At 33.1% G+C, this 27,779-nt stretch overlaps 6 protein-coding genes across 13 annotated transcripts in view; 5 read left to right on the top strand and 1 right to left on the bottom strand.

Moving 5' to 3' along the window:
- The window catches only part of LOC129789858 (serine/arginine repetitive matrix protein 1-like), a 982,101-nt gene that overhangs the window by 231,646 nt on the left and 722,676 nt on the right, over positions 1 to 27,779 (top strand). The gene's annotated exons all lie outside the window — the stretch shown is intronic.
- LOC129791241 (fatty acid synthase-like) overlaps positions 1 to 27,779 on the top strand; it is a 1,176,504-nt gene that overhangs the window by 756,142 nt on the left and 392,583 nt on the right. The gene's annotated exons all lie outside the window — the stretch shown is intronic.
- LOC129789856 (glutamine-dependent NAD(+) synthetase) overlaps positions 1 to 27,779 on the top strand; it is a 932,624-nt gene that overhangs the window by 512,262 nt on the left and 392,583 nt on the right. The window lies entirely within an intron of this gene.
- Positions 1 to 27,779, bottom strand: part of LOC129789960 (pupal cuticle protein) — a 1,201,887-nt gene that overhangs the window by 818,837 nt on the left and 355,271 nt on the right. The window lies entirely within an intron of this gene.
- Positions 1 to 27,779, top strand: part of LOC129789919 (keratin, type I cytoskeletal 9-like) — a 480,279-nt gene that overhangs the window by 315,002 nt on the left and 137,498 nt on the right. The gene's annotated exons all lie outside the window — the stretch shown is intronic.
- The window catches only part of LOC129789834 (myosin-11), a 42,733-nt gene that overhangs the window by 4,337 nt on the left and 10,617 nt on the right, over positions 1 to 27,779 (top strand). Inside the window, exon 3 of the mRNA XM_055826894.1 lies at positions 23,383 to 26,210. Within this exon, the coding sequence (XP_055682869.1) occupies positions 23,383 to 26,210 (2,828 nt within the window). The remainder of the gene's footprint in view (positions 1 to 23,382; positions 26,211 to 27,779) is intronic.

Here is a 27,779-nt window from a genome sequence, read left to right as displayed (position 1 = left end):
TTCTTAGGATTTAAAATAAATCGCAAAATCTGATTTTCACTGAGATTTACTGAGATTCAGTAAAGACAATTCTGGAATTTTTAGCACTAATAACAGAATAATTTTCTTCAGCCTGAAATTTAATACTTTTTAAACTTTTGCTCCTCAATCTGAGCCTATTTAGTGCTACAAACTGAATAACAGATTTTTGCCATGAATTTCGTTCTTATTAGGCTTTCGCTTTAGAGATTTTTTTTAGGAATAAAAGCTTACAAAATAATTTTTTACCTAAATTTGGAACTTTTTAGGCTTTTGCTCCTTAATCTGGGTTTTTTAAGGACCAAAACCTGAATACATCGGCTTTTGGTCATTAAGTTGAGTATTTTCAGAACGAAAAAGTGAAAAGGTTTTGTAAACAAAGTTTAAACTAATAATAAAATAAACAAAAAATAATAAAGTAAATTTTAATAATAAAAAAATATATAAAATTAAATGGGCAATATCGGGTTAAACCTTTTAAGTCGCCACTATTGCCTGATTTTTAGCAGTTTTATTTAAATTATTTAAAAAAAATCTACCTGTAAAACAATCTTTATTTTAGCTTTTTATTAAAAAGTTATTTTTATTTAATGAAAATCATGAATATAATATTACGGAATTAGTTGGTATACCACAATCGTGGCATACCAAGTATTGTAATCGTCGGAAAAACCGACCACCTCGGATCGGGCTCAAACTTGGTATAAGCACGTTTTGGACATCCCACATTACGAAAATGGTGGTGGAAAATTTTTGATCCGGCCGGCCGGCCTGCCGGCCGGTGCGCCATACTTTGCCTTATAAGTCGAGAACGGTAACAGATAGAGACTTCCGGTTTGAAGTTTTCTATAGAAATGTGGGTGTAAATTTTCTTTTTTTCGCATTTTAGAAATCCAAGATGGCCGCCATCCGCCATTTTGAAACTTCGTCAACCAGTTCCCTTGTAGCTAGAGATCTGAAATTTTAGTATGATGTAGGGCTTAGTGAGACGTTTTCACCAACAATTCATACTTGAAAATCGGTCAAGCCGTTTAGCAAATATGGCGGTCTAAAGCAAAAAGTGTTTTTTCGATATAACTTGAGAACGGCTTGACCGATTTTGACCATCTTGGTATCAAATGAAAGGTATTGAGAAGCCCTACAACTGCTTAGAACATTTAAAGTTTCAAAAACATCCACAAGAGGCGCTAAAAACAAAAACAAAAATTGCCTAACTTTAAGGGGCAATATCTTCGAACCCCGATCATAGATTTCTTTTAAATTTTGATATGTTGTAGCCTGACTTAATATCTTTTATCAGTCCGAAAATGAAGAAAATCTATGTCGCCGTTTAGAAGATATAGCCATTTGAAAAATTCTTGAATTTGAAAAGTTCTAAGAGCCATATCTCTTGAACGGCTTGTCCGATTTGGCTCAACTTGGTATCAAATTAAAGGTTTTGCAAATCTCTACAACTTTCTAGAACATCAGAAACCTGTAGAACCATTCCATGAGGACAAAAAGTGCAAAAAAATGTTTTGGTCAAACAAATATCCGCCATTTTTGTTCTAGATGTGACCTTGAAAATTACTGATATATATGTCAACTTATAGCTTGTTTCAAGACCTTTCCAAAACTAGTCAAGAAATTTCTGTAGGTCTTATAGAACTTCAGATATGAGCATTTTTATCTTTCATATTGATGAATATCATAAAAAAATCAACTTTGCCTACTAATTCTGCTCACAAATTAAATTACAACGCATAAACTGACCCATCCGCGTTGTGGTATACCAACTCTAATAACTGGACGCGTTATGATTGACTTTTCTATGTTTTTCTTTATTTAATTGCGGCTATTTTGAATTCGTTTTGTTTAACGTATGAATTTATTAATTTTTTAAAAATTTTGAAGTTTGTTTTCTTGTTTTTTTTTATCCCAATTTCGTCCATTGCCTAAATATTAAGTAGATTCTTTGAGGAAGAAAAATGTCGTAAAAAATTCTTTTTATTCTAAACTTAAAGTATGATTGTTTAGAACTAACTTTTCTAGGCAATTTTAAAGTCAAACTCCGCAAAAATTAAAAAAAAATCCTTTATATATCTTGGTTAATTAATCATTTATGAGACTCATAGATTTTTCTATGTTTTATATTAAAAAAAAAAAACAAGAATATCCATGGCAATAACTTTACAAAAAAATACTAAATATTTTATTGAAAAAAATCGTTAAATATTCAAAGAAAAGACAAAATGGGTTAAATTGGAATTCTAATGCTAAATTTTCTGTTTTTCATTAAGAACTTTTTTTCTAGATGTACTTTTTTCAACGATAAAGTAACTTAGAATTATTACTTTTCCAATTACCAGGCTGTGCGCAATAATATCTGAGTTGCTTTGTAAATGAAAATATTAAAGCTTTTTTGCGATTTTCGCGTGCGCCACTTCATTAACCTGCGCATATACAAGATGTTTTTTACTCACTCACACCTCACGGAGATTGAGAAGAAAAAAAATTTGATGATGGAGGAGTCTTTTTGACCATAAATGTCGTTTATTTAAATTTTATGAACAGACCATGCCGCACATGTATGATCACACGTTGTACAAAATGAAAAATTACAAAATTATCCGATCTTCGTATATATTTTGTACTTTACCCAAAACATAAAACCTTCTATATGCTGCCAACATAATGTGGAGAGGCATTGAGATGCGATGGGGAAGATATTGAGTTGCAAGTGTTGCGAGTACAAACAATAACCATTTGAAAGACTTTTTTTCCTTCGTGGTGACATCAGTTTCTCCCAGCAGCAGCAACAGGAAGAATTTCAGTGGCAAACATCTCTTTTCTTCTTTTCTTTCTTTGTTCCATCAATTTCTTTTGGCTCTCTCACTTCGTGGTCTGTGCCACAGGGAGACAGATTGTTACGCAATGTCCATAGCTCATGAGACTTATCATATACTCATGATCTCTCACTGATAATGCAATGACTTCAGATGATCAAGAGAGGGGATAAATTTTTGGAAATTCACGTGCAGAACAGAAGAAAAACTTCCAGAAAACCACGTGCTTTTGCTCCCAAGACCTAAATTTCCTTTTCTCGATTTTTCGCGGGGTTATCAATCAACGAACGAAAAAATGATAGATGTGAATTTCATGAAGGGTTTGCAAGGAGACAGGAAAATAATTACGTGCTGCTAAAGTATTTTCCCGCGCCAAACTCACCAGAGTATTTTCTATGCCCTCATAATTATTGCTTTTTCGATTGATTACCCCACCTTTTGCAATCGTTTTAATTAAATTGATAAGAAATATCAATGTACACGGAATACGATGAAATTTATCGTTTTTATCACATTTATATGGAAAAGTAGCTTTGCCCTGTGTAGTATCACCTGTCAGTTTGGCTTTTTTGACGCTGATTTCTGAGAATTAACAAAAACATTTCCATGTTGCTGAATAAATGTGGAGTGAAGCACTAATATTGATGGGAAATATTGTTTAAAATTCGTAGAAAATGGTTTTGCAAAGGAAAATTAAAACATAGAATGAGAAATCCTTGGATAAATTAAGTATAAATGATATATTTTTATCAATACTGTAAGCTTAACATAGAATTAATAAAGTTCTGTAAGAAATTCTATTGAAAATATATGTTTGGCGATAAAATTCCAAAACATAGAAAAAACATAGAATGGTTTGAAAAATTCAGAAAATCAAGTAAAAATTATTTGGAAAAGATCTATGTGATAAAAATAAACGAATTACACTATAATTATTGAATTAAAATTGTGGAAAGGGTTTTAAAATTAATTTGTTAACTTTAACAAACAATTCCTCACAGTGTAATACGCCGTATTGCTTTATGGAAAGTTCTTGGGAATCTCTGTAGATTTTAAAGCTTCTTTATTGATAAATTCCTGCGATTATGAACGATCAAACATAAGAAAAAGCTTCTTTTAATAATTTTATTTAAAAATCTGCAATTCCAGTAAATTCATCGAATTTATTCGGTTTCTTTTTAATCTCAAAAAGTCGAGTATATTCCATCAGTAATATTTGTATAATATTATATGACGAATTGCGAACAGGAAGAGCTCATTGGCTGTGGAATATCACACCTTATATCGTCACGTCATTTAATTCAATTTCTTTCGAGGGGTGCCACAGCGGAATAAATAATAAAATGTTTAGAGGAAAAGAGAGATTGCGATAAGAAAGTTTATAACTTTATTTGACAAGTTTTCAGTTCTAGAAGACACCACCAAGTGTGTGCGTGTGTTTTTCCAGAGTAAATATCTTTTTTTTAAGAAAAAATTGTGTGTGTTTCACATTTTGAGCGACTTCCTTCCTGGCACACCGAAAAAACACATTTTTGTCACTCTTGTGTCTTGCCCAAAAAATGCTCATTAAGCTATAAAGCAGAAAGGGTCAGAAAACTTTCTTTAAATTCAACGTGAGTCACACACCTGGGTGTCCAAATTGAAATATATAATGTTCTCCGGTTTATATGTAAAAGGAGATTAGGAACGTGTTGCGGGGATTGCGAAAAATTTTACTTACCTTTGAGAGCTTTTTTGGCACCACGAAAGGAATCATTTGTGTGTGGCATTACGTGGACTCTTTTTATGCTTCAGTTAATCAACAATTTGTCCATTTTTTTGTGTGTTGTTTGTAAGTTCTCCTCTTATCTCTTGTGACTCTTACACATCACTAAAGTCAAGCAGTAGAGGTTGTTAAGGTACAAAAATAATGCTCAACGGTCTCATACACACGACCAAAATGATTTGTTGAGGAAATGTGTGTAAATTTTGGGTGAATTGTACTTCATGAGCGGCAGGAAAAAAAATGAAGAAATGTGATAAAAGGTTGTCGAGGTGCCCCTAGAAGTGCAAGAACCTCAAAAGATGGGTCTGGAGCAGACAAGACGCGTCTGATTGTGGCTCATCTCATCATTTAGATCGCCGTGCGTCCTAAATCAACAAAAAGTTCTCTCTTTTTTTCTCAACTCTCCTTACCTCGAATTTTAGAGCAAATAAACCAACACAGACGCTCATAGCTTGCGATAGAAGTTTTTCTCCAAATGAGAAATCGACATTGAATGGTGGAGAATATTCCATATGTAATAGGTAGTCAAATTTTTCGATTAATGGGAAGTTTTAACGTTAAAAATCAGCGATAAAATTAAAATTAACTACTTTGTTAATACTGATGAAATAATTTATTTCAACAACTCAATATGAATTTATTAATTAATAATTTATATAAAATTCTATGTTTTTTTTTGTAAAACATCGAATAAAAAATTAATTGTATTAAGATTTAACATGATTATTACTGAACTTAATTAAAACGCTTAAATTTCGCATTTCTTGTTTAAAGATATCTCGTTAAAAAAACATAGACTTTCGATTTTTAACTAAATAAAGTAAAGAATGAAAAGGAAATAATTTGCTTTAGAAAAAAAATTGATATCCATACCTTAAGTTTGTTTTTGAAGTCAAAACATCGATTTATCAAATTTTTATTAGAAAAAATCTTTGAAAATTCGATGTTTTATCATAAATCTCTTCTATAAAACTAAATTCTAAATAAAATTGAATCCTGATGCTACCGCATGATTTTTTTGTAGCTATTTCTATGCTTTAGGTATTTGACTAAAAACATAGGGGAACGTTGCCCAATTCTGACCTCCAAAAAATTGTATAAAATAAAAAAGAATATTCTTAATTTTGGTACCATCTTAAGGTCCATTTAATGTTCTTTTAATTCTCATAACTTTCTACATTAAAAGTTCCAAGTAATAACGGATTGAAAAGGCCTTAAGAAGTTCGAATTGGGCCACGTTCCCCTAAGTGACGTCACTTTTGACATTTTTGGGTCATTTTTTGACGGTTTTTTTCATTGAAATTTCAGTGGAAAATAGAAATACTTTTCGAGGATTTATTATTCTTTTTTTAATCTCTAGAACATTACACGTGTTCTGATTGATTCCTCGAATAAGGAGTTTTTCACATAAAATCGCATAATCTCCTTTTACATCCCATTTGAATGCAAAATTAATAAAAAATGTATTTTTTTAAATAAAAATTATTCATCTTCCCACTGTTTTCCCTATTTCACAGAATTCCAAAAATCTCAATTCAATTTAAAGATTAAGATCTTTCAATGCAATGGATGAATTTTTTCAGCAGAAAACCAATTTTGATTAATTTCTTAGAAAAGATGCATGAAAATTTTGTGAGTGGAAAATTGCTTGATTTTTTTGCGCACACAGAGATGAAAAATATTTGCTCGATTTCCCGCCAAATTTCGCAAAATTTTGGGTAGAATTCTCTCATTCAGTTAGGTGTTTTGCACGTCCCAAAAGAATCTTAATAGAAACTTAATTCTCGCGGATTTTTTATCAGTTAATATGAGTTTTAGAGGCTTGTTTAAATATGTCGACAACTGCAGTATGTGATGAATAATATTAGGTGCTGAAAAGAGTGAGGTGTAGGGTGGCGCAAAAATACAAAAAAAAACGTACATATAATGCGAGACAGAGTGAGACTGTAAAATGTGGTGGAAGGCAGTTCAACACACAAATGGTTTAGCTGGAAGTTGTGGCAGCATTTAGTTGTTCCGAGTACCTAGCAAAGTGAAGACGTGAAGTTTTTCGGGCTCTCCCGGGAAGTTTCTCATATTGTACCTCACAGCAATATGAGGGGAGACCACCAGCTCTGTCTGTGGGTAGTTTGCCCCGCATTTGTGGTGTCTTTTGGATGATGATCACACGGTGACCGAGTGTCGCGGGATCGGAGGTGATGAAGAGAGCCAAAGGTGTGTGATAAAAAATCTTTCTCATTTCTCTTCTTGATTTTCTTTCTTAATCTCTGTTAACACGAAATTTGATGGTGGTGTCGATGAAACCCCCCGCGTTGGTCATTTTTTTCGCGTAATGCGAAGGAAATTTAGCAGAAAACTCATGCAAGAAGTGCTAATTGTTTGCGATAATTGATGGATTTTCACTTTATGCCCCAAAGTGGTGTCGTTTTTGACGGAGCTGAAAAAAAATGAAAAGCCCGGAATTGTTCATCTCTTATCAAAAGACGATAATTTTGTTGAAGCTTTTGCGTCTTTTTCAAGCTCTTTTTTTAATCAAAAAATAATTTATTTAAAGAAGGGAAATTTCTCAGGAAGTACAACATGGTGGGATTTTGCGCGTTCTCAAATTTTCCCGCCATTTGCCCCCAATTCTCACGCTTGTTTTTGCTTAGTTAATGCAATTTCATCATTATAGTTCTATTGAATGAAGGAAGATTCGAAACGCCCCTATAGTGCCTCCAAAAAATCATTGATCACATTTAGCGGCCGCTACAGAAGTGCGTGAAAATTTCCAAAGAATTCAAATAAAGCAAAAGGTTGGACGTGAGTGAAAGAAAAATCGCAATTTTTCCCATTTAAATACGAAGTACCAAAAAAAATCACTCTGAGATTTCGTGAATGCAACAAGGGGGCTTTTAGAATAAAAGACAGAGAGACACACGGGTACACACCTCGCACGAATGGTGACACAAGAATGAAAAGGTATAAATAGAGGCCGTTTTTCTCGAAATGGGGGGACAACAACACAAAAAATTAATTAATAGTTTATTTGCAAGTTTACATAGGTCACAAGATCAAACTTTTATTCCAACAACCTATGCAATGTGAGTTGGTCACAGAAATTAGAATGGTGTGGACGTGACGTTGAAAATTCGCTCATTTTATTTCCCTCCCATTTCTGTGGTTTGTTGGTCTCTCTTATTCTCAACTAGCAGACTTTTTTTTGAACATTTTTTTTGCTCTCTAAATCCAACTTCCCTGTACCAAACCTTTGTTTGGGGCGACAGTTAAGTAAATTCCATTTGATTTCAGTTAGGAAATTGAAAAATTTACTTCTGTAATAATCAGGAATTGGATTTTGATGAAATCTCTTAAATTAAGAGAATGTTTGGAATTACGTAGAATCAATTTCAGGGAAGATTGTTGATTGTTTCTCTTCATATTTTCAATAAAAATTACAATATTTATCCTTAAATCTCAGTATTTTAAATGATTTTTCAGTAAAAGAGTTTTAAAGATAAATGAAAATTTTAAGAGGTAGAACGTTGATTTCAAGGTAGAGATTCAAAATGGTCTTGGAAGAGAAGCGTCGATACATCTTTATTGCTTAAGATTTGGGATTTTTCTTTACTTCTTTTCAGTTAAATGAATAATAAATATTAACGTAAGATCTTGTTTAAACGAATAGATATAAAATCATTTGTTTCAAGGAGAAATATTTTTATTTAAAAAAATCTCAGGATCTCTTAATCAGCTACCATTGGAAAACTTCTATATTTTTGAAGCTTAACCTTAATCCTATTTAAATATGTCAGTAAATAAGTTTTATTTCTGGTTCTAAGAAGTTTTTTCATATAAAAGTTCGTATTGGTTTTAGAACACTCTTAAAATAAAATGGACTTTCAAAATCCTTTATCGTGGGTAACTTATTGCCTTCAATTAATTTTGAAATAAAAATAATCACAATATTAGAAGATACTGACGATACTTCTACACTCTTTTTTGATAATTTATTAAGAACTTTCGAGTTAAGTTTCTTTTAAAATAAGAGTTGAGCTAAAAACCAAAATGAATCTACTGTGAAATTCTAGTTTATTAATTTTCTTTCATAAAGTATACCTACTATATTATTCTTTAAAAAAAACTATAACTATAATTTCCAAAACGTTTTCCAAAAGTAAACAATCTCTTAATTTAAAAGATTAACCATTAAACTGCTTCTATTGCACAAATAATAAATAATTTGAATTATTTTTAAATGTTTCGGCGCATTTTGTTGGGATTCTCGAGTTAAAAATGTGCCGAAACAAAAAAAACGGGATCCATTTTTGGGGGGCTTCCACGGATGAAAAAGAAGTCTTTTGAAATAAACAGGGTGACACTGATTACGATGATTATGATAATGTGATGGAACTAATTATTGGCACCATTTCCATTATTAATATTTTTCAAACGTGGGCTCACGTGTTGTCTTTTTTTTATTATTTTTATTCAACCTCCCATTGACGGGGTTTACCTGTGAGGAGCACGAGTTGAAAAATTTTCACTCTTCTTGAAGCGAACCATTTGAAACGACGACATCTCTTTTTGATTTCAAAGCTAACTGCATTATAATTTTGGTGAAATTGTTAGAAATTATGAATAAAAATCCAATTGAATCGTGAAATTATTCAGAAATGGCACTTTTTTCATTATATTAAGCTCGCCATCAGGTGAGGGGGAAAATGAAGAGAGTTTCGTGGCAATTGATGTGATTGTCGGTGACCACAAAAAAATGTTTTTATGTACCAACAAGCGCGCTCAAAAAATGCGTCTGGTCAGTAGAGCTTCACGGAGAGCTTTTTAGATTAAAATCGAGAATTTTTGGACACCATTGAGCTCTGCTGGAGTGTGTAACGGAGAAAATTGGATGGCATTTTCGAAGGGGGGAAGCGTTTTAGATTAAAATCTGTAAGCAAGGTAGTTTACATTGATGGAGAATTATTTGGTGGACTGCAGATGATTTGAAATGACCGTTAGGAAGGTTTTTTTTTTTGAAAATTGACGGGGTTTTTTGTTATGACTTTTGACAGAACCTTTGACAAGACTTTTGACAGAAGTTCTGATACGTCAAATGTCATTAAGATATAAATTATTTAAAATCTTTCTTAATACACATAGAACAGCTTAAAGATTTATAAAATCCGTCTAAACGTTAAAACTTCCAACAAAATAACAGCTGTCAAATTTTTGACAATTAATTTAAGATTGACAGATCGCCACTTGAGTCAGCATCGATCGTAATTTCTTTATAAATCTCAAGAAGTCTCATTCAACTTGCAACATTGCATCATGCCAAATAAAATTTAAGAAAAAAAAACCTTTCCAAAGAACTTCTTTCAGCAACCAAGAAGTGCTCAAACCAAGAAAAAAATCTACAACCACAAGTACTTTTTTGTAGCCTTCTGCTGACTGTACAGAATGTCGTGTAATATGAGGTGGAAGAAAATTAACATGTGAGACACACAAAGTTTAAGAAAAAAAACAGTCTGCCTCGTAAAATTGTGGTTTTCACCTAGCATTTGCAATAATTGTAAAATCTTTTATTATATTGCTTTATATATTTTATTCTTTTGCGATGAAATCATGGTAAACGTCAACACCTGAAGGTTGCGGGAGGCAGAGAGCGAGGAAGCTCACGCGGCTAAAAGGAATTGAGCGCGCTAAAAAAAATTGCATTCATTTTTGAAGCTATCAATGTTGCAGGTTTTAACAGCATAATATAGCGGAGAGTGAGAGAGAATATTAAAGCGCGAAACACTTGGAAATGGGTGCAAAAATTTTCTATTATCGCCAACTTGTAAAGAGGCAATACGTGGTTGCAAATATAAGAGCTGTGGCATGGCGTAAAAAAAATTATGTGAAACAATATTAATTTGTTGAAGGAAAAGACGATAACGATTTCATTGTATTCTGGAAAATGTATATATCGGTGAGAGAGTAAGATATATATTTTGTATGTGAGAAGGGGGTTAGAATATATAGGAGACAATTTGACGTGGTCGTAAAAATCGTCGAGTGTAAATTACATATTTACTCTAATTGTGTGCAAATATCTCCTATTTCCTCGCTTATTTATCATGACACATTTTTCTGCAGGCCCCTGCAGTGAGGAAAAATACCTAAAATGCTGGATATGAAATATATATTTCAGAGAAAATGCACATTTTCTCAATTATTTGCACATTTTGCATATGCGGTGTACACTAATAAAAATTATTGTCACAAACTTTACGCACCTTTGTGTGGTAAACTGTGATTTGGCATTTACTATCATTGAGGTTATGTCACGCTTCCGTTCCATTTTCTAACCCCCATCTACTCACAGAGAGGGGAAATAGTCTGTTTTTACCTAATTTTTCCACCTTTTCATCACAAAACAGATATAAACCAATTTTTTTTTTAAATCCTACAATTGTAGAGATTTTTAACACATTTCGGATGTAAAAGGGAGAGGTTAGGTGGGTAATTGGAGAAGTACATGAATTTCATAATTTTTTTATGAGGCAGTATTAAAATCTCACTCGTTCTTTTTACGTGTCAAGCATTAATGTATAAATGGATTTCTGTTGGATGGCTCTTTTCGTGAACTCGTCGTCGTATTTCTTGTTGCAATAAAGCATGTAAAAAATGCCATGTAAAGTGGTAATGCGCATTGTGCGCGCGAGGTACAACAACACAAATTAATGGGCTCTCTGTGCCGAAAAAATCCATCAAAAGTACCCAAAGAAACTTAACAGAGATATCTCATGAAAACATGCGTAAATGATCTCTTAGAGGTGGTATATGAGCGGGAAGAGGTGAAAAAATATGTGAGAAGCGCATAAATGCAGCACTTTTGGAGGTGTGTGCTGTAAGAATATTTGGTGGCGAAGTGTAAAATGTTCTTTAAGTTTATTTTTTAAGGGATCTGTTTCAGTTTATTTTCTCTGAATATCTAACTGCAATTTTTTGACAATCTTTTTGCAGATAAATAACCTAACTTTTACTTGTTGTTTTGAGAGTTATAAAAATGAATTTCTCAAGAATAGAACTTAAGTGCTTAAGAATATTTCTTAAACAATTCAGCAGGATTTTTTGACAATTTCTTTGACAGATTCATTGGCCAACTTTTTCATCCGGTTTTATATTTATAAGTTAGATTTAATTTTCTTAACGAGGCCTCAAAGTTTTTTAGGCCAGGTTTCAGTTATGGTAATCATCTAAAAATTTATTCATTCCCGTTTTAGCATAATGAAACCATAAAACTTCAAAAAATTGATTTAAAAATCTTGAGTTTGGCTAAAAAGGAAACTTAATTGTTGCTTAAAAACGGATTAAGCCAAACTTAATCGTAAATTTCATCCCCTGTTAATTAATTTAGGCCCAATTTCAGCCTGATTTTCTCAAATTCAAACCAAGTTTTCTTTTTATAACAACTTTAAATCTAATATTAAATAAACAAAAACTTATTACAGAAAAAAACTATCGTAACGTTAAAAATTTCTCCGGCGCAAGCCTCCCCTGAAAATCCAACAAAATTCATTTCATTTCAAGCATGATGACGACAAAGAAATTGTAGTGTCTCCCTGAGCATCACCAATATGGCTCAAAAAGGCGGTTTTAACGGAAAAATACGCGCCAGCTTTTGTTTGTAGAAATCGTAAAATAAAATTATACCCTCTCGAAGGTATTAGTGGGTACAAGTACAAGAATTTCCTCTGTCTTCACCTTTCCATGTGGGTGTCTTGTGCATAACTTTCCATCATTTTTTCGGGTATTTCGGAGATGCTCTAAGAGTATCTTTGTTACAAATTGAAACATTTTAGTTTTTTGATGCTCTTTTGAAGCTTTTAACTTGACAAATTAAGTGGTAAAATAGGCCGCGGTGGCGCCATCTGGCAAAAGGGGTCTTTTACCCCGAAAAAAGTAGCAGAGATTTTTATTAGTGTACACCGTTCTGCAAATGTGAATTTCAATTTTGGTATTTGAGGCAGAAATAAAGGAAAAATTCTATGGCGAATGATGTTAAGCACTGCATGAAGGCATATTAACTGCGGAGGAATTGCTACAAATTTCCACACTATTGTATGTGGAGTTTTGTTTGAAACATTAAATCCTTATCAAACTATAATAAAAATTTTATTGTTTGTCTAATGCGATAAAGCAACGAGAATTTGTTCACATTTTCTCAGTTTAAAAAACGCGCGCGCGCGCACAGGGGGAAAGGTAAAGGTGATGAAAAAGGTAACAAGAAATGGGTACGTTACCTATAGAAAAATTGAGCTTTTGTGACACTTATTTTCACTTTGTATGTAATTTCCAAGCTCTTAACATAATAATTTCTTTGTCAAGTGAGTGCCCAAAATGAGAATTTGGATGTTTTTGTTTAATTTTCTCAGTATTTCACCTTTTTTTCTCTATAAAATTGCTTCTTATGCGCCTCTCTCTGTAATCTCATGTGCAAACACTTTGTGATTATAACGTGTAAGCTCTGTGGAAGAGAAGTAAAAGAGAAAAACGTTAAAATGGTTAAAAGAAATTTAGGAGAATGCATAAGAAATTGTTCCCCAAAAAATGATTCAAAGAAAAAAGCTTTGGGGGTTTAACGATGCTGTGTACGAGTTAATTTCTGAGCACTTTGCTATCTTAATTAAGAAATTAAGAAATTGTTGCTCATTAGCCAATTAAAAGGGGATTTTCTTCTCAACCTCTATGTCTATCAACTTTTTTATCACACCCCAAGCTTTTCTGCTAAATACACAGAAAAAAAAACGAACAAAAACAACCAGAGACCTCTCAATCATAAGTATGTCAGTTTGTCGACTTTATTTCTGTGGATGATTTTTGTCGGAAATAAAGGCAAAATCACGTTTTGTAATTTATATTTCTGAGGTGTGACGTGTCCCCTCCGTACTATCTTCAGTAAACTTCCCATATCTGCGGGAACAAAGCACTTTGGTGAATTGCGTTAAAGAAAAATCCTCTATATTTACCCAAAAAACTCTACCCCCAACTTTCACTGCGTGTCGAAATGACTTTTGCAATGAATTTTTTTTTGCTGACAATATGTGGGAAATTAATTACTCATATAGGATACATTTCAATTTAGTTCGCAAATATATTTGCTGATAATTAAAATGGAGGACTCGTGTGATCTTCATGCGGTTTTATTTGCACACAAATTGCATGAATTTAGGACGTAGCGACCAAAGGTCTGCAGCATCTGCCAGCTTCATGAGAGAGAGCTTTTAATGAGTGAAGATGATGAAAATTAAAATGAAGAATAAGACAAATTGTTGTCTGGAATTGCCAACTGATATTTAAAGATAAATATTGAAACAATAATTTTCTCCTATTCATTGATCTCTTCAGCATGCGTGGCTTACACAGATACAGAGACTCTATTGAGGTGCCGTAGAGTTTGCGCAAAAGTTCAGAAAGATCGTTAAAATTAACGGTGCTTTTTTTTAATTTCTGGAATATTTTGACATTAAAGAATTTTCTGTCAAAAATACGCTGTCAAGAAATCTGTCAAATATATTTTACGGAAGTTTTGCTGACAAATATCTTTTTTTTTTAAGAATACACTGCAAAATATTCTTTATTGAAATATTTTCTGTGAAAACATGATTTTCTGTCAATTACGTTCTTTCAAAAATCAACTGTTAAATATTCCGTTAATTATTTAAGATGCCGTCAATAATTCTTTGTTAAAAAAAACAGGCTGTCAATTAAAAACGCGGCAAATATTTTTTGTCAAAAATATTCTACTGTAAATTATCATCTGTCGAAAATATACCGTCAAATATTTTCTGTCAAAAATATGCTGCCAAAAAAATCTGTCAAATATTTTGTCAAAGTTTTGCTGTCAAATATCTTACTCTTCAAATATTCTTTGTTAAATATTTTCTATAACAAACATGTTTATTGTTTTATATAAAAAATATTCTGTCAATTATATTCTTTCAAAAATTCACTGTCAAATATTTCTTTAATTATTTATGATGCCGTCAAAAATGACAGGCTGTCAAAAATATTCTACTATATTAAATATCTTCTGTCAAAAATATGCCTTCAAATATATTCTTCGGAAGTTTTGCTATAAATTATCTTGTGTTAAAAATGCGCTGCAAATATTCTTTATTAAAATATTTTCTGTAAAAAACATGTTTTTAAATATACCTTTAATTATTTTTAAGATGCCGTCAATAATTCTTTGTTAAAAACAAGCTGTCAATTAAATACGCGGCAAATATTCTTTGACAAAAATGTTCTACTGTCAATTATCTTCTGTTAAAAATATACCGTCAATTATCTTCTGTCAAAAACTTGCCGTCAAATATTTTCTATCAAAAAACTTCTGTCAAAATACAAGTCAAATCAACCATCAAAAATTAACTAACGAAAATAAAATCTTAAAAATCCTTTTTAAATAAAAAGAAACATAAAAAAATCATTTTTTTTAAATTAAAAGAATAATTCATGCTGAGAACATAAGGCACATATTGTTCTCAATAGTTTCATCACTCTGGGTATATCCAGTTCAAGGCATTTTGATGGACTTTACCGGAGTTTACAGAATAAATTCTGATGGAGAAGGTGCTGAAAAACATTTATTGTTACAAGTGGGAGGTATTAGAAAAAAAATCTAATTCTAAACGGTACACAACAATTTGCATAATGCTACTCGTTTATCTATGAATGTGCTAACAATTATTAATTGCCGCTCACAGTAAGAGAACGTCTTAAAATGATTGAGGCACCAACGAATGATCATTCATACATCACCGTATCTTCCAACAGAATTGAACGAGAGTCAATATTCTGATGAGACGAAGGGGAGGGAAGATGATCAGGTAGTAAACATTGGGGGGTCTCGTGGGTTGATCCTCAACCTTTTGAAAAGTCTTTTTTTCTGAGTTATTGAGCACTTACAACTCTGGGCGATCTCGCGATGGCACTCGAGGTGGAGAAATGCATTCTTGTGGATTTTGTATTTGCTAGTATATTGGTAAAGTAATTTTCATTTTCGCTGATTAGCACTTTAGGTCTTGAGAAACCCTCTTTGGTAGAAATAACACACAAGCAAGGTATTTTCTCCTCTCGTCACCTCTTATTTCTTTTCGTCTTTTTTTTTGACTACCTCGCGGTGTGAAACATGACAATTCAATTACACATTAAATGCTATACTTTTCGTAGTGAGTTTTATGGTTGAAGAAAAACATGATCGCTTGCGTCACTTTGTTACAATTACAGGTGAAATAGTTTTTTGTGGTTTATCTTATTTTTGAGAGGTTTTTATTCCTTAAGTGTTTTCTTTTGAGGAATTTATTTTATTTTGATTTTCTTTTTTAATTTATTTTAGGACTGATAGTTTTATAGGTTTTTATTTTTATTTTGAAGGGCGGGTTAATTGTTTTTTTTAAAGCTTATCTTATCTTTAAGAGATTCTGAGAGTTGTTTCTTTTTTTTCTAAATAGCTGTTTGTTTAGTTTTAGAAATTCTTCGATTGATTTCTGGGAAATATGTATTAAAGTTCATTTTATGAACTAATTTTGTAATAAAAAATAGGAAATTGAGTTTTAATTTAAAGAGTTTTTAAAAGAAGTGAAAATAGTGCTCTGTAAATCCTTAGTTTTATTTAGTTTGTTTTTAAGGTTAAACTGTTAACAATCTAAAGTTTCTTACTCAATTTATTAACTTCTAAAAGTTTGAAAGTTAATTATTTGACATGTAAAAATATAATGTGTCTTACTTTAAGAGACTTATTCAATCAAAAAGTTTTATTTCCAACAAGAATTCAATTTTTAACACTCATTCCTTAATCATTATATCAAAAATCAACACCTTATTCGATATTTACAAAATAATCCAGATTTGAAATGAGAATAATTGATCTACAAAACCGTGTTCAATCTCTTAAAATAAGAGTTTTGAAAAAGAATTAGTAAAAACAATCTCTGTGATTGCTTTGCGTCTTCTGAAAGGTACTTTTCACAGTGATTGCCCGTGCAGTTGCGAAAAAGTGAACATACCCCCGGTTCTCTCAAGTCATTATATCATTTTCATTCATTTTTTTTTTCAAACTAAAAAATATTTATATAGCTTTATACTAAATTAGATGTCACATGACAAAATTACACGATATCACATCACAACGAGACTGCGCCGTGTTGACTTTCTGGTGGGAAAGACAATTGATGTGTAATTTGCAATATAATATTGTAAAAGAAATTTCTCATTGCATTAGGAACACGCTATATGTGTAGAATCGACCACTGGGGCATTACATATATATTTTTGTCTCCAAGGTAGACTTTTTTTTCCATCCAAGTTTTACTTTATGTGAGAAGAAGTCTTGTCTGTTTAGAATAGAAGACAAATGTTGGGAAGGAAGCAAAATGAAACGCAAAATTGTCCCCAAAGATCGCGCGCGGGAGGTTGGATGAAAGAAAAATAATTAAAATGGGAGAAAAGAGTCGTTTTGTAATGCTATTTGTGGAAATAAAAAAAAAAGAATTGTAATAATTGAGAGTCTTTTATAGTTGTATTGTTCTTGCAATTGAAGTGAAAAAAAATCTTATAATTCTCAGACGATTCATTGAAATATTGTGAATAAGAAAAAAATAATGTTTGTGCATTGAATTTCACCTTGTAATCATTTTTGAGCTTCTCTCTTTCTCGCATACATGGCAAAACGTGCTACCGGACACTCCCCCGCCTCACAGATAGTGGCGCTTTATTTTTTTTGACGATCATCTCTCCCACCTGATCTCTAAGCCTTTTTTTTTGCTACTCCATCCACCACAGAATCGCGCACACGTATTTGCCCATTGTGCGGCCCCATCCACGCTATAATTTCGCATTATCATCACACGCAATGTATTTAGAACTTGAATGTGCACAGAGTTCGAGATCAAATACAAATGCGATGATGATGTTACTCAATGGAGCTTTTTTTTCCTCGCTCTGTCGTCGGTGTTTATGCAATAGATAGTGAGCATGAAGTGGTTTTCTCTTTTATCTCAAATTCATTCAGATATTATGAGCATTTTTTCGCGTTTTTTGCGTTTGCATTGCAGATGCACAAGTAGGTCATAGGGCAATTTGCAATTTATGGGGAACTTCCACATTACTTATTTTTAAGAGAGACAACTTAAGAGATGATTTAAGAGCTGAAAATATTGCTTTGGTGTGACAAAATCCAATAGAAAACCTTAGAAAATCCTTAAGAAGTTGTTTAAACTGGTGAAGAACTTTAATTGAGACAAATAATTATCTTACGATTGATTTTTATTGCTTGAGACTAAAAGAATCTTAAGAACTTTCAGCATTTTTGCCAATGCTAAGATTCAGGAGTTTGGGGAGTTTGCTATACTTTTACATTAAAATTTAAATAAAAAATCTTAAAAGAAAATGAACAGAAGATTTTTCAAAGTCGATTTCCTAGTTTTAATTTTTTCCTGATTTAGGAAGAATTTTAATAACACAATTTTTGTTCGTATTTAATGACCAAGAAATGCTTGGTTGAAATTTCAAGGATTTCTTGGTGGTTCAATACGATCCATTATTTTATTAAACTGATTTCCCAGATCACTTTCATTTTTAAGAGTTTTAAACTTAAGAAAAATCCCTTATAAAACGGCTAAAATTCAAACAAAACTGTAGCCTAAGAATAAAAAATATTTTTTAATTTAAGAAGAGTTTTAATAATACAATATTATTTAAAAATCTCTTTATTTAAGATATGTTAATTTAAAGACAAAAATCTTTCATAAACGTTTAAAAATATAAGCAAGTCGGTATTCTTAGCATTTAAAAGATTTCCTGGTTTAGGAAGATTTTTAATAATAGAACATTTCCCAATAAATTGATTTAGTCTACTATATCTTATTTTTAAGAGTTTTGTGTTTTTTAGAGAGATACTTCATAAAAGGATTAAAAAACAGAAAAAAGCAAATATAAGATTTAAAATTTTCTTTAATTTAAGAAGAGTTTTAACAATACAATATTGCTCATATATTTGATTTACTTGATCATCTCTTATTTTTAACTGTTTTAAATTTAAGACAAACACTTTGCAATACGGTTTTAAAGTCAACCTACGGTATCCCGAGAAGTTAAAATCTTTCCTTAATTAGGAAGAATTTGAATATTACAATAAACTTTAACTAATACTTCTTCTTCTTCTTCTGATACAATGAACATCTCTTATGTTTAAGAGTATTATATATAATACAAAAATACTTCAGAAAAACGATTATAAACACAATCTTTCCAGTATTTTATTAAATATTTTTTTCAATATAAAGCATTTTTGAATAATAATCTGTTAGATAAACCCAAACCTCTAATAGAGAGATTCTAAAAATAGCCCTTTCCTTCATAAGATAAATTTTAAGAGCTCAATCTCTATTTCTGCAGTTCTTATCATTTCTTCATTTCTCCAGCACACTGTAAATCCATTATTGCATCAGAGATTACAATTTTTACGCAATATTTATAGACAACTCATAGACACATTGACGTCTCATTGGCATGGGAAATTGAATTATGTATGGAAACAGGGTGGCACCTAATACAAAGTGAAATCTTAATTATTTTAAATGGAGAGGAGGAGAGAAGGAAAAAAAATTAGCACCACATAAAGTGTCTGACGTGCTGCCCTCTTGCCATCTCATTCTTTTCACCTGGGCAGGAATTGTGGGAATTTTTTTGATAAATTCTCAATTCATTCGAACGAGCCAACACTCATGGGGCGCGATACCATTGAAATGTTATATGTGGTATGAGGTTGGAAAAGTATATTAACAATACTATCTATTATATTCTCGAAGCGATTTTTTTTACTTCACACCATGTGCCAATACGTGGCTCTCTGAAACACTCACTTGTTTGCATATACAGTACATTTGAAAATATTGTTTTTGAATTTTTATCTCGCTCATGTTGGAAACAATATTTAAATTTTAATGTTCTCCGGCTGCGTCTAAGCAGAAAATTAGAAATAAAACTTCTGTGTGTGTGTAGTTGCCACCCTATATTAATTTCTCATAATGTTGAGCATTCGTTGGAGCTCCACAATCTATGAATGGTTCATTTTCAAATACAAAAAACCCGCATTTCTATTGTTTATTGATTTTGTCGCCTCGATGAAGTCACGTTGGGTTCTCCGTGGGGTCTTTTTCTGACAAGCCCCAAGGGGGGCCTAGCTATGAAATGGGATTCATTTTTTTAAAGTTGAACTTTCTACAGAGACTAATAAAAAAAAAGCTTTTATTATGTTTTCAAATAATTAAAAATTGATTTGTTTAACAAATTTTTGAAAAAAATATTGATCTTTTATTTTAAAAGGCCCATAAAGCATTTTCTGACTTTTGAAGATATGTCTTGTTTTTTTTAAGAGTTCATAAAAGGTTTTATCATTTTATTAATAAATTGATTAATTTATGTTTGATTCACTAAAAAATATTAAATGAAAAAAATTAAAATCAAATTCTTTTTAAAATTCAATGAAGTAAAAACTTTTAAAATAAAAGAGCGCAAAATCTTTCGTGATTTTTGGATTTTTTGGGCCTTGTTCAGCGACCAAGAAATCCTTGAAATTCGCTTGAAATGTTAAAAATTCAGTACAAAATTCAAAGATTTCAATGGTTTCTTGGTTGCAGAATAAGGTCCAAAAAGTTCAAAAATTACGAAAGACTTTGCGTTTATCTCTTATTTTCAAAGTTTTTATTTCAGTTAATTCTAAAAGAATTTAATTTCAAATTCATTAAAGAATTTAGCTAATTATTATAATTAAAAGGTTAGATTTTTGTAAAGAAAAGAATAGGTATGTTTTACAGATTTATTTTCTTTCAAAATGATCAAAAAATTAAGGAGTTTTTTTTTTAATTCAATAAAGTAAAAACTCTCTTGATGTAAGAGAAAAAAAAACATTTTTGTAATTACATAGAATCACATTTTTTAAAACAATTGCAATAACTCAAAATCACTTTAAATATAATATTTATTTTAATAAATTAAATACATTTAAATCAATTTATTTTTAAAACGATAAAATCTGTTACGAATTTTTAAAATAAGATGGCTAAGATAGCTTTAAAAGAAAATAGAAAAAATCTCCTTTTGCGCATTCTAAATGATTTTTCAACCAAGAAAATCTATTGAAAAAAAAGGAACTTTTAATTTAAGAGACATCAAGAAAATTATTGAAAATAAGGTCATTTCACACCAATAAACCTACAGAACTTTGCTAAAACAAGCGTGGAGAAATGAGCTTGAAAGAATCACACAATAAATTACAAAAAGTTTACTTTATGATTCAGTCAGGAAAGACATTATTTTTTTGTTCTTTTCTGCAACAAATCTTGACGGCAGTAGCAAATTAGCAGAATGGATCGCAATCAAAAGAAGCAATATGGAGGATCAATGAAGATCATCGGATTGAGGGGAAAATTTATTTAAATTTAAAACATCACCACTCAATTTAGTCATTCAGAGTGTTATTTTAGAATATACATACTCGATACATATAAAGATAGGCCCCGGAGACAATTTGAAATGCATATAGGCCTCTCATTTTTTTCCTTCTTTTTTTTCTTCTACACACTTCCTCGCACTTCTCTGTTAGACGGAACTCCATATAGGCCTCCATATCTCACGCGCGATAGAAGAAAGAGCTCAATATGGGAGGGAATTTGGATGTTAGGAATTGTGGGGAAGATGTAGAAAAAAGCGACTGAGAGCTTTATTTGAATATTATTTACAGAATGTGATTGTAGAATTTTTTTCTGGGAATTGGCGATGAATTGTGGAGTTTCTCTCGGCAGCTCCGAGTTTATTTATATTTATTTTTTTCTTGTTAGTGTGCCTCCTGCATGGAAAAGCATAATTTGATGCACACGTTATGCAATCAGATGCACGATACTTTTTTTCCTTTAACTGTGTCGCACCAAATGGTACAAAAAAAAATTTCCAAAACGACAAACAACGAAGGAGAAAATTGTTGGATGGTTACAATTGATCATTTTTCAACCTTTTGTGAGTTTCAAGAGAGAAAAGAAAAGTTGTGCGACGATGAGGGTATTTGTTGCTGCTGCCACACTTTCTGTAAACTTCCGTTTTTAGCATGCCCCAGACACAAATGAGAGATCGTCACCCCCATATTTGAAATCTCTTAACGTATTTTCTTTTTAAAAGAACAGAACCTAATTGCTCCCGACTATGTAAATAAACCAATCGCGCGCGCAAACTTTATTAACTCTTCAACTCTTGTTGTCTGAAGGGCATCGCGGAGCCAGAGATCTCGTGGTGTATTGAATTAATTAATGATTGAGATTAGATCTCTTACCCATTTTATTTGTGATCTCCAACCAGATTGCAATCAATTAGCGAGAGAAGAGCTAATTCTTCGATCAAATCTCGACCTCAAGCTCAAACTAATTTATATTCATGCATTTTATTTTACACTGATTTACACGCAAATATTTTAAATTGATGATATGGGATTGTATTCAATGCAATCTCTTAATTTTAAGAGGTTAATGTATTGGTTACATGATTTATTGGGGAGATTGACTTCTTGATTTTCAGGGGAATGCAAAAAAAATTGATAATAGAGATTATAGTTCAAAGCCATATTTTATTTTTAAGAGATTTCAACAATCTTGGTAAGAATTATTGGTCGATTTATTGGGGTATTTAAATTACTAATTTCCAGTTTCACGTGAAATTTAATTATTCATTAAAGGTAGGGGAACATGGGGCAATTTGTTAATTTTAATTGAGAAGTATATTCTCCTTGGTATGTACTGAGAAAATATTTTAATTTTATAATGACGACTGTCTTATAGGAAATTTTCTGGGCTACAACTTTGTCTCACACGATTTCTTTCTATCTCAATGGGAAAATGCATTTTCAGTCCATTTTCCGAACCTTGCGATATAACATTTTGCCCCAGTTACCCCTAATTAATAAAAACTCTTAATTTTAAGAGGTTGCTTGAGTCTTTGTAGATATTTATTCTTATTTTATTGGGGAGTTTGAATTCTTAATCTTCAGGAAAATGCAAAAAATTTTAATTCACAAAAAAATCTAATATCTAAAATTAAGTTTAATGCCGTCTTTTATTTTAAGAGATTTTATATTATCTTTTATATTTAAATTTTTTATTTATAGTTTTACGTAAAATTTAATTATTATTCCTACAAGATTATGTAATCAATGAAATTTCTTATTTTTTATAATATCTTGGCAAAGATTAATACTCTAGATACTTTATTATTTATATTAAGAGATTTCTCTTAAACAAATGTTTAGGAATTAATTTTATTGTTCTTTAAATGCTGTACTTTATCGCTTCGTTTAAGATTAATTTATCTTCTTAAATATAACAATTATTTTAAAACTTTTTTTCTTAGTCTCTCAATTTTATTTTTTCTTCAAGAGAAATATTAATTTTAAGAGATTTATTATTTTTCTTTAAAAATTAAATTACTTGTCAATGCATAAATCTTAATTCCTCTATTAAGAACTCCAAAATAATTTCTCAATTTTGTTGTTTCTTCTAGACAAATCTTAATTTTAAGAGATTTATCATTTTTGTTCAAAAATTAAATGACCTGTCAATGCATAAATCTTTAATGAAAATAATTCGAATGAATAATTTTCAATTCTCTATTAAGATCCTCTAATTTCCCAATTCTCTAATCTCTTAAATTAAAAGACTAAAGGGAAATTTGCTGAAGACAATTTCTCTCTTCAATTTACAGACTCAGGAAGGAAATGTTCCAATCGATGATAGCTGGTTCTGGGAACCAGACAACAATACATCCTCCTCATCGTCCAAGAATGAGGAGATTCTGTCCAAATCCCCATCAGGGGGTGACTTAACAATCATCCCGCTGGATCAGTTGAGTGACACAGAAATCCAGGAGCGTCACCAGAGGCGCTTCGAGGAGGCCGAAGGGAAGCTGAAGAAGGCAAATCTCGAGAATGCGCTGCTGAGTGAGAAGGTGAAGCAGCTCCAGGGAGAGAATCGTGACCTCAATGAGAACATTGAGGAGCTGGACAAGCAGCATGGGGTGATTGTTGAGAATCTCCTGGCGCAGAAGAATCAACTGCAGGAGAAGTTGAATGAGGCGAAGGTTTCCGTTGAGGCTCTGGCGAGGATGAAGAAGGATCTCACGGACTTGGCGTCGAAGCATGAGAAAGTGGAGAATTCCTACGTGGCCAGTGTGCAGGAGAACATCACGATTAAGGCACAAATGGATGCAATAAACGCCGAACTCCGTCGGGCTGTTTGTGAGAATGTTGAACTTGTGGCTGCGATGGAGATGAAGAATGAAGAGCTGAAGAATCTTCTGCGGGAGAAGGAGAACCTCCAGCGGGAATTCCAGGAGTTTGTCGTGAAGATGACGGGCGAGAGGGAGAGTGAGACGACCACGGTGAAGCAGCTCACGGATAAAATTCAATTCCTCGAGGAGGATGTTCAGAAGTCAGCGAGCTACTCAACGGAAATCCAGAGGAAGGTCGTGGAGATCAGTGAGGAGCTTGAGAGGGAGAAAATGGAAAAGCGGAAGATTCAGGAGGAATTTAGCGCATTCCGTGAATCGGAAATTTACAAAAATTCCACAGATTCGGAGAAGTTGGAAGATCAGGAGTTGCAGGAGATGAAGAAGAAGTTCCCGGTGCTTGAGGAGGAAGTCCGGGAGGCAAATCAACGGGCTGAGGAGGCGAAGAAGGTCCTCAAGGAGGTGCAGGAGAAGTGCAATGGGCTCGAGGTGGAGAATAAGCAGCTGAGGGAGGATCTTGTGGCACTGCAGGAGGATGATTTGGATCTCCAGCGCAGCTTACATGCCCTGGAGAAGCAACAGGAATGCTTTGAGCAGACTTGTGTTGAGAAGAAGCAACTTGAGCAGGATTTCACGGCGCTCCAGGAGGATGATTTGCAGCTGCAGAGGGATTTTAATGATTTAAAGGAGAGGTATCGATGCCTGGAGGAAGAATGTGAGACCACAAGGAGTCACCTGAAGGGCATGGAGGAGAAATTCCGCGAGAATGAGAGAAATCTCGAGGAAATGAAGAGGAAATGCGAAGAAGTTTCCGCGGAATGTGATCAGGTGAAGATTGAGAGGAGACAGATTGAGCAGGATTTTACAGCGCTTCAGGAGGATGATCTCAATCTCCAGCGGGAATTCCACACGTTCCAGAATGATAATTACCAGAAACTCTCGGAGGAAAATAATAATCTCCAACGGCAGATTATTGATCTTCAATCGAGGATCAATAGTTGCAGCGTTGAGGAGATTGGAGACACCAAAGTCTCCTCATCGAAGATCCGGGAACTTCTTACGGGTTTTGGTTGTCCGGTAGTGGGTGAGGATGCCCTTCAGGCTCTGCAGGGCTTCCTGAAATCCACTCAGGATACAAAATACAAACTCGAGGCGGTTGAGAAGCGTCTCACGGAAGCTTACAGTGGGGTGAATCAGCAGAAAGAGGAGATCCGGAAGCTGGAGCATGAGAAGAAGACAATCCAAGCGGATTTGATGCACTACGAAATTGAATGCAGCGAACTCATGAAGAACAATGAAATTCTCGTGCAGGAACTCGAAGAGATTAAATCCGGGAAGTTGGAGACAATTCAGGAGAACAGCGAGGAAGCCGTTGCAATGCTTGAGAAGCAACTTGAGGAGTGCAATGCCATCAATCAGGGACTCGAGAGCGACATCCGGGCGCTGACGAATCGCCTGGATGACATGGAGAACACACAGGAGGAGCTTCTGCTGAAAATCTCCCATCTCGACGCGGAGAATGCCCAGAAAGGTGCAAAAATATCTGAATTGAAAGCTCAGGTAAGCAGTCTTGAGAATGAAAAGTCAAACTTGAACTTTGAGCTGATGGAGCTGAAAGTTGAGGGCACAAAAACACCCCAAATTGAGCAGGAAATTGCAAAGTATCAAGAAGAAGTCTCCAAGCTCCGGGAAGACAATGAAGCAGCCAAGAAGGAGATTCAACGCCTGATGGAGGAAGCTGAGCGGAAAGATAAACAATTTGGGGAGATGAGTCACGCAGCTGGTGATGTGGAGAAGCTCAGAGAAGCCATGGATGGGTTGACGAGAGAAAAGAATGAGCTCATCAATCTCGTGACAGTCAAACACAATGAGAGTGTTCAGTATCATGCAGAAATTCAGCGTCTGAGTCAACTCCTTCAGCAGGAAATGACTAAAACATGCCCAAAATGCCCTGAAATGGAGAAAACTCTTCAAGATTATCAAGCCACCAGGCTGAGAATGGCTGAACTTGAGAAACTTCCGGATCAGATTGATTGTCTCAAGGAAAAATCAACTCTCCTCACTAATTCCCTGCTGGAAGAGCAACAGAAGGCAAAAATTCTGATCAGGGAGAAGCAGGAGCTACGGGATGAGAATGCAAATCTCACGCGAGATTTGGAGCGTCTTCGGCAGCATCTGGTGTCCGTGGAGGAGGATCAAACCACGCAAATGGTGGAGTTGCAGCGACAAGCGGAGGAGTACAGGAATAAACTGACGCTCCTGGAGCAGGAAGCACAGAAATCCAGCAATGCATACACATCAGCCAGGTGAGAAATTCCCAACAAATTAATCATGAGCTCTTATCTCCTGATTTAGCAGTAAATTCATTCTTTGGGTGATTCAGCACGGAAATTGGGACATTTTTCAGGGAGATTGTGGGCATGACTTTACACTCAGAAAAATTTACAATCAACTACGTTTAGTGGTAAATCCAACCCCTGATTTTTGGCAATTTTAAGTCTGATTCTTTTTAAAACCTGAGACATTCTGAGCCTCCGTACGGTTAGAACTCTTAAAGAACTAACTAATTTTTACAGATAATTAGATCAGGAAGAATCTGGCCTTTAGAAGTTGGCAGAAAGTAATTTTTAAAGAAATCTAGCTTAAGATTTTTAAAATTTATTTTTAATTCGATGTCTCAAGTCTGATTTTTCAACAGAGATAAATTATTAGACTTAAAGACGTTCTAAGCCTCCGTACGGTTAGAATTCTTAAAGAACTAACTAATTTTTACAGAGAATTAGATCAGGAGAATTAGATTTGGCCTTTACAAGTTGGCAAAATGAAATTTTCAAAGAAATCTAGCTTAAATTTTAAGGGAAAAATTCACTATTAAGTTCGGTTTAGTCCGATTCTTAAGCAGGGCTTAATTTTAAAGCAAGTTAGAGATTTTTGTCCGAGTTTAAGTTTTTCTTAGTCAGGCTTTTAGGATTCTAAGGTTATATATGGTTCAATTGAGGTTAAATGTATTTTTGAATGGTCTTACAATTCAAACCTGATTAGGCCTGATCTAACTTTAAAAATCAGACCTTAAAATTCAAACTTTTAGGTTAGATTTTTAAAGTTAAATTAGGATTAATCATGTGTCCTAAGCATAGCTTAAAATACTAAATCCTGGTTAAGGAAAACTTTAGTCCAGTAAAGAAAATTAGGCCTAACGTCAAGAACTAAGTCCTAGAGTCAAAAACATTGGCTTAACCTTTAAAACTAAGGCCTGATTTAAATGAAAAGCTTGCGTAAACTAACTTAAGTTTTCAAGAATATAAGAAGACGGAGTTTTAGTCGTTTTTAAAATCTGGAGGAAGGACTTATACAGTCCGAAACGTCAGCAAAGAATGAAAGATAATTAGCCTAAAAACTAGTGAAAATCTGTCTTCTTATTGTCGATCACATCACCTTTTAACTTAAGTTTTGTTTAAGAAAAATTTAGGCCTGGCCTAAATAAAACTTAGGTCTGACTTAAGCAACTAAGACCTAGCTTATAAAACAAAATCGTACGACAATTAGGCCTGTGAATTTCACCCAAAATTTTGTTATAAGATCAGGGGATAATAGTAAGCTCTGATCTTCACTCCTAACTGCTGAACTGTCCTAATCTAACCTAAGAAATGCAAAGAGGTCTAAAAAAAACTTACTCAGGCTAATATTCAGCCAGACAATTTCATTTCATTCCCTAAATCACCGGAGAATGTATCCAACGAGCTGACGTTGTTGGGCTTCGACCCGCGAAGGGTTACACCTGCTAAAGGTCGTCAAGGGGAGAAAAGCAATGTGTTTATGGTGGAACTGAATGTAACTAGCGCAACTCCGAACAAAACTCACCCAATTTATAATCT

Source organism: Lutzomyia longipalpis, chromosome 2 (assembly GCF_024334085.1).
Source record: "Lutzomyia longipalpis isolate SR_M1_2022 chromosome 2, ASM2433408v1".
Lineage (NCBI taxonomy): Eukaryota > Metazoa > Arthropoda > Insecta > Diptera > Psychodidae > Lutzomyia > Lutzomyia longipalpis.
This window is presented reverse-complemented; position numbering and strand designations above follow the sequence as displayed.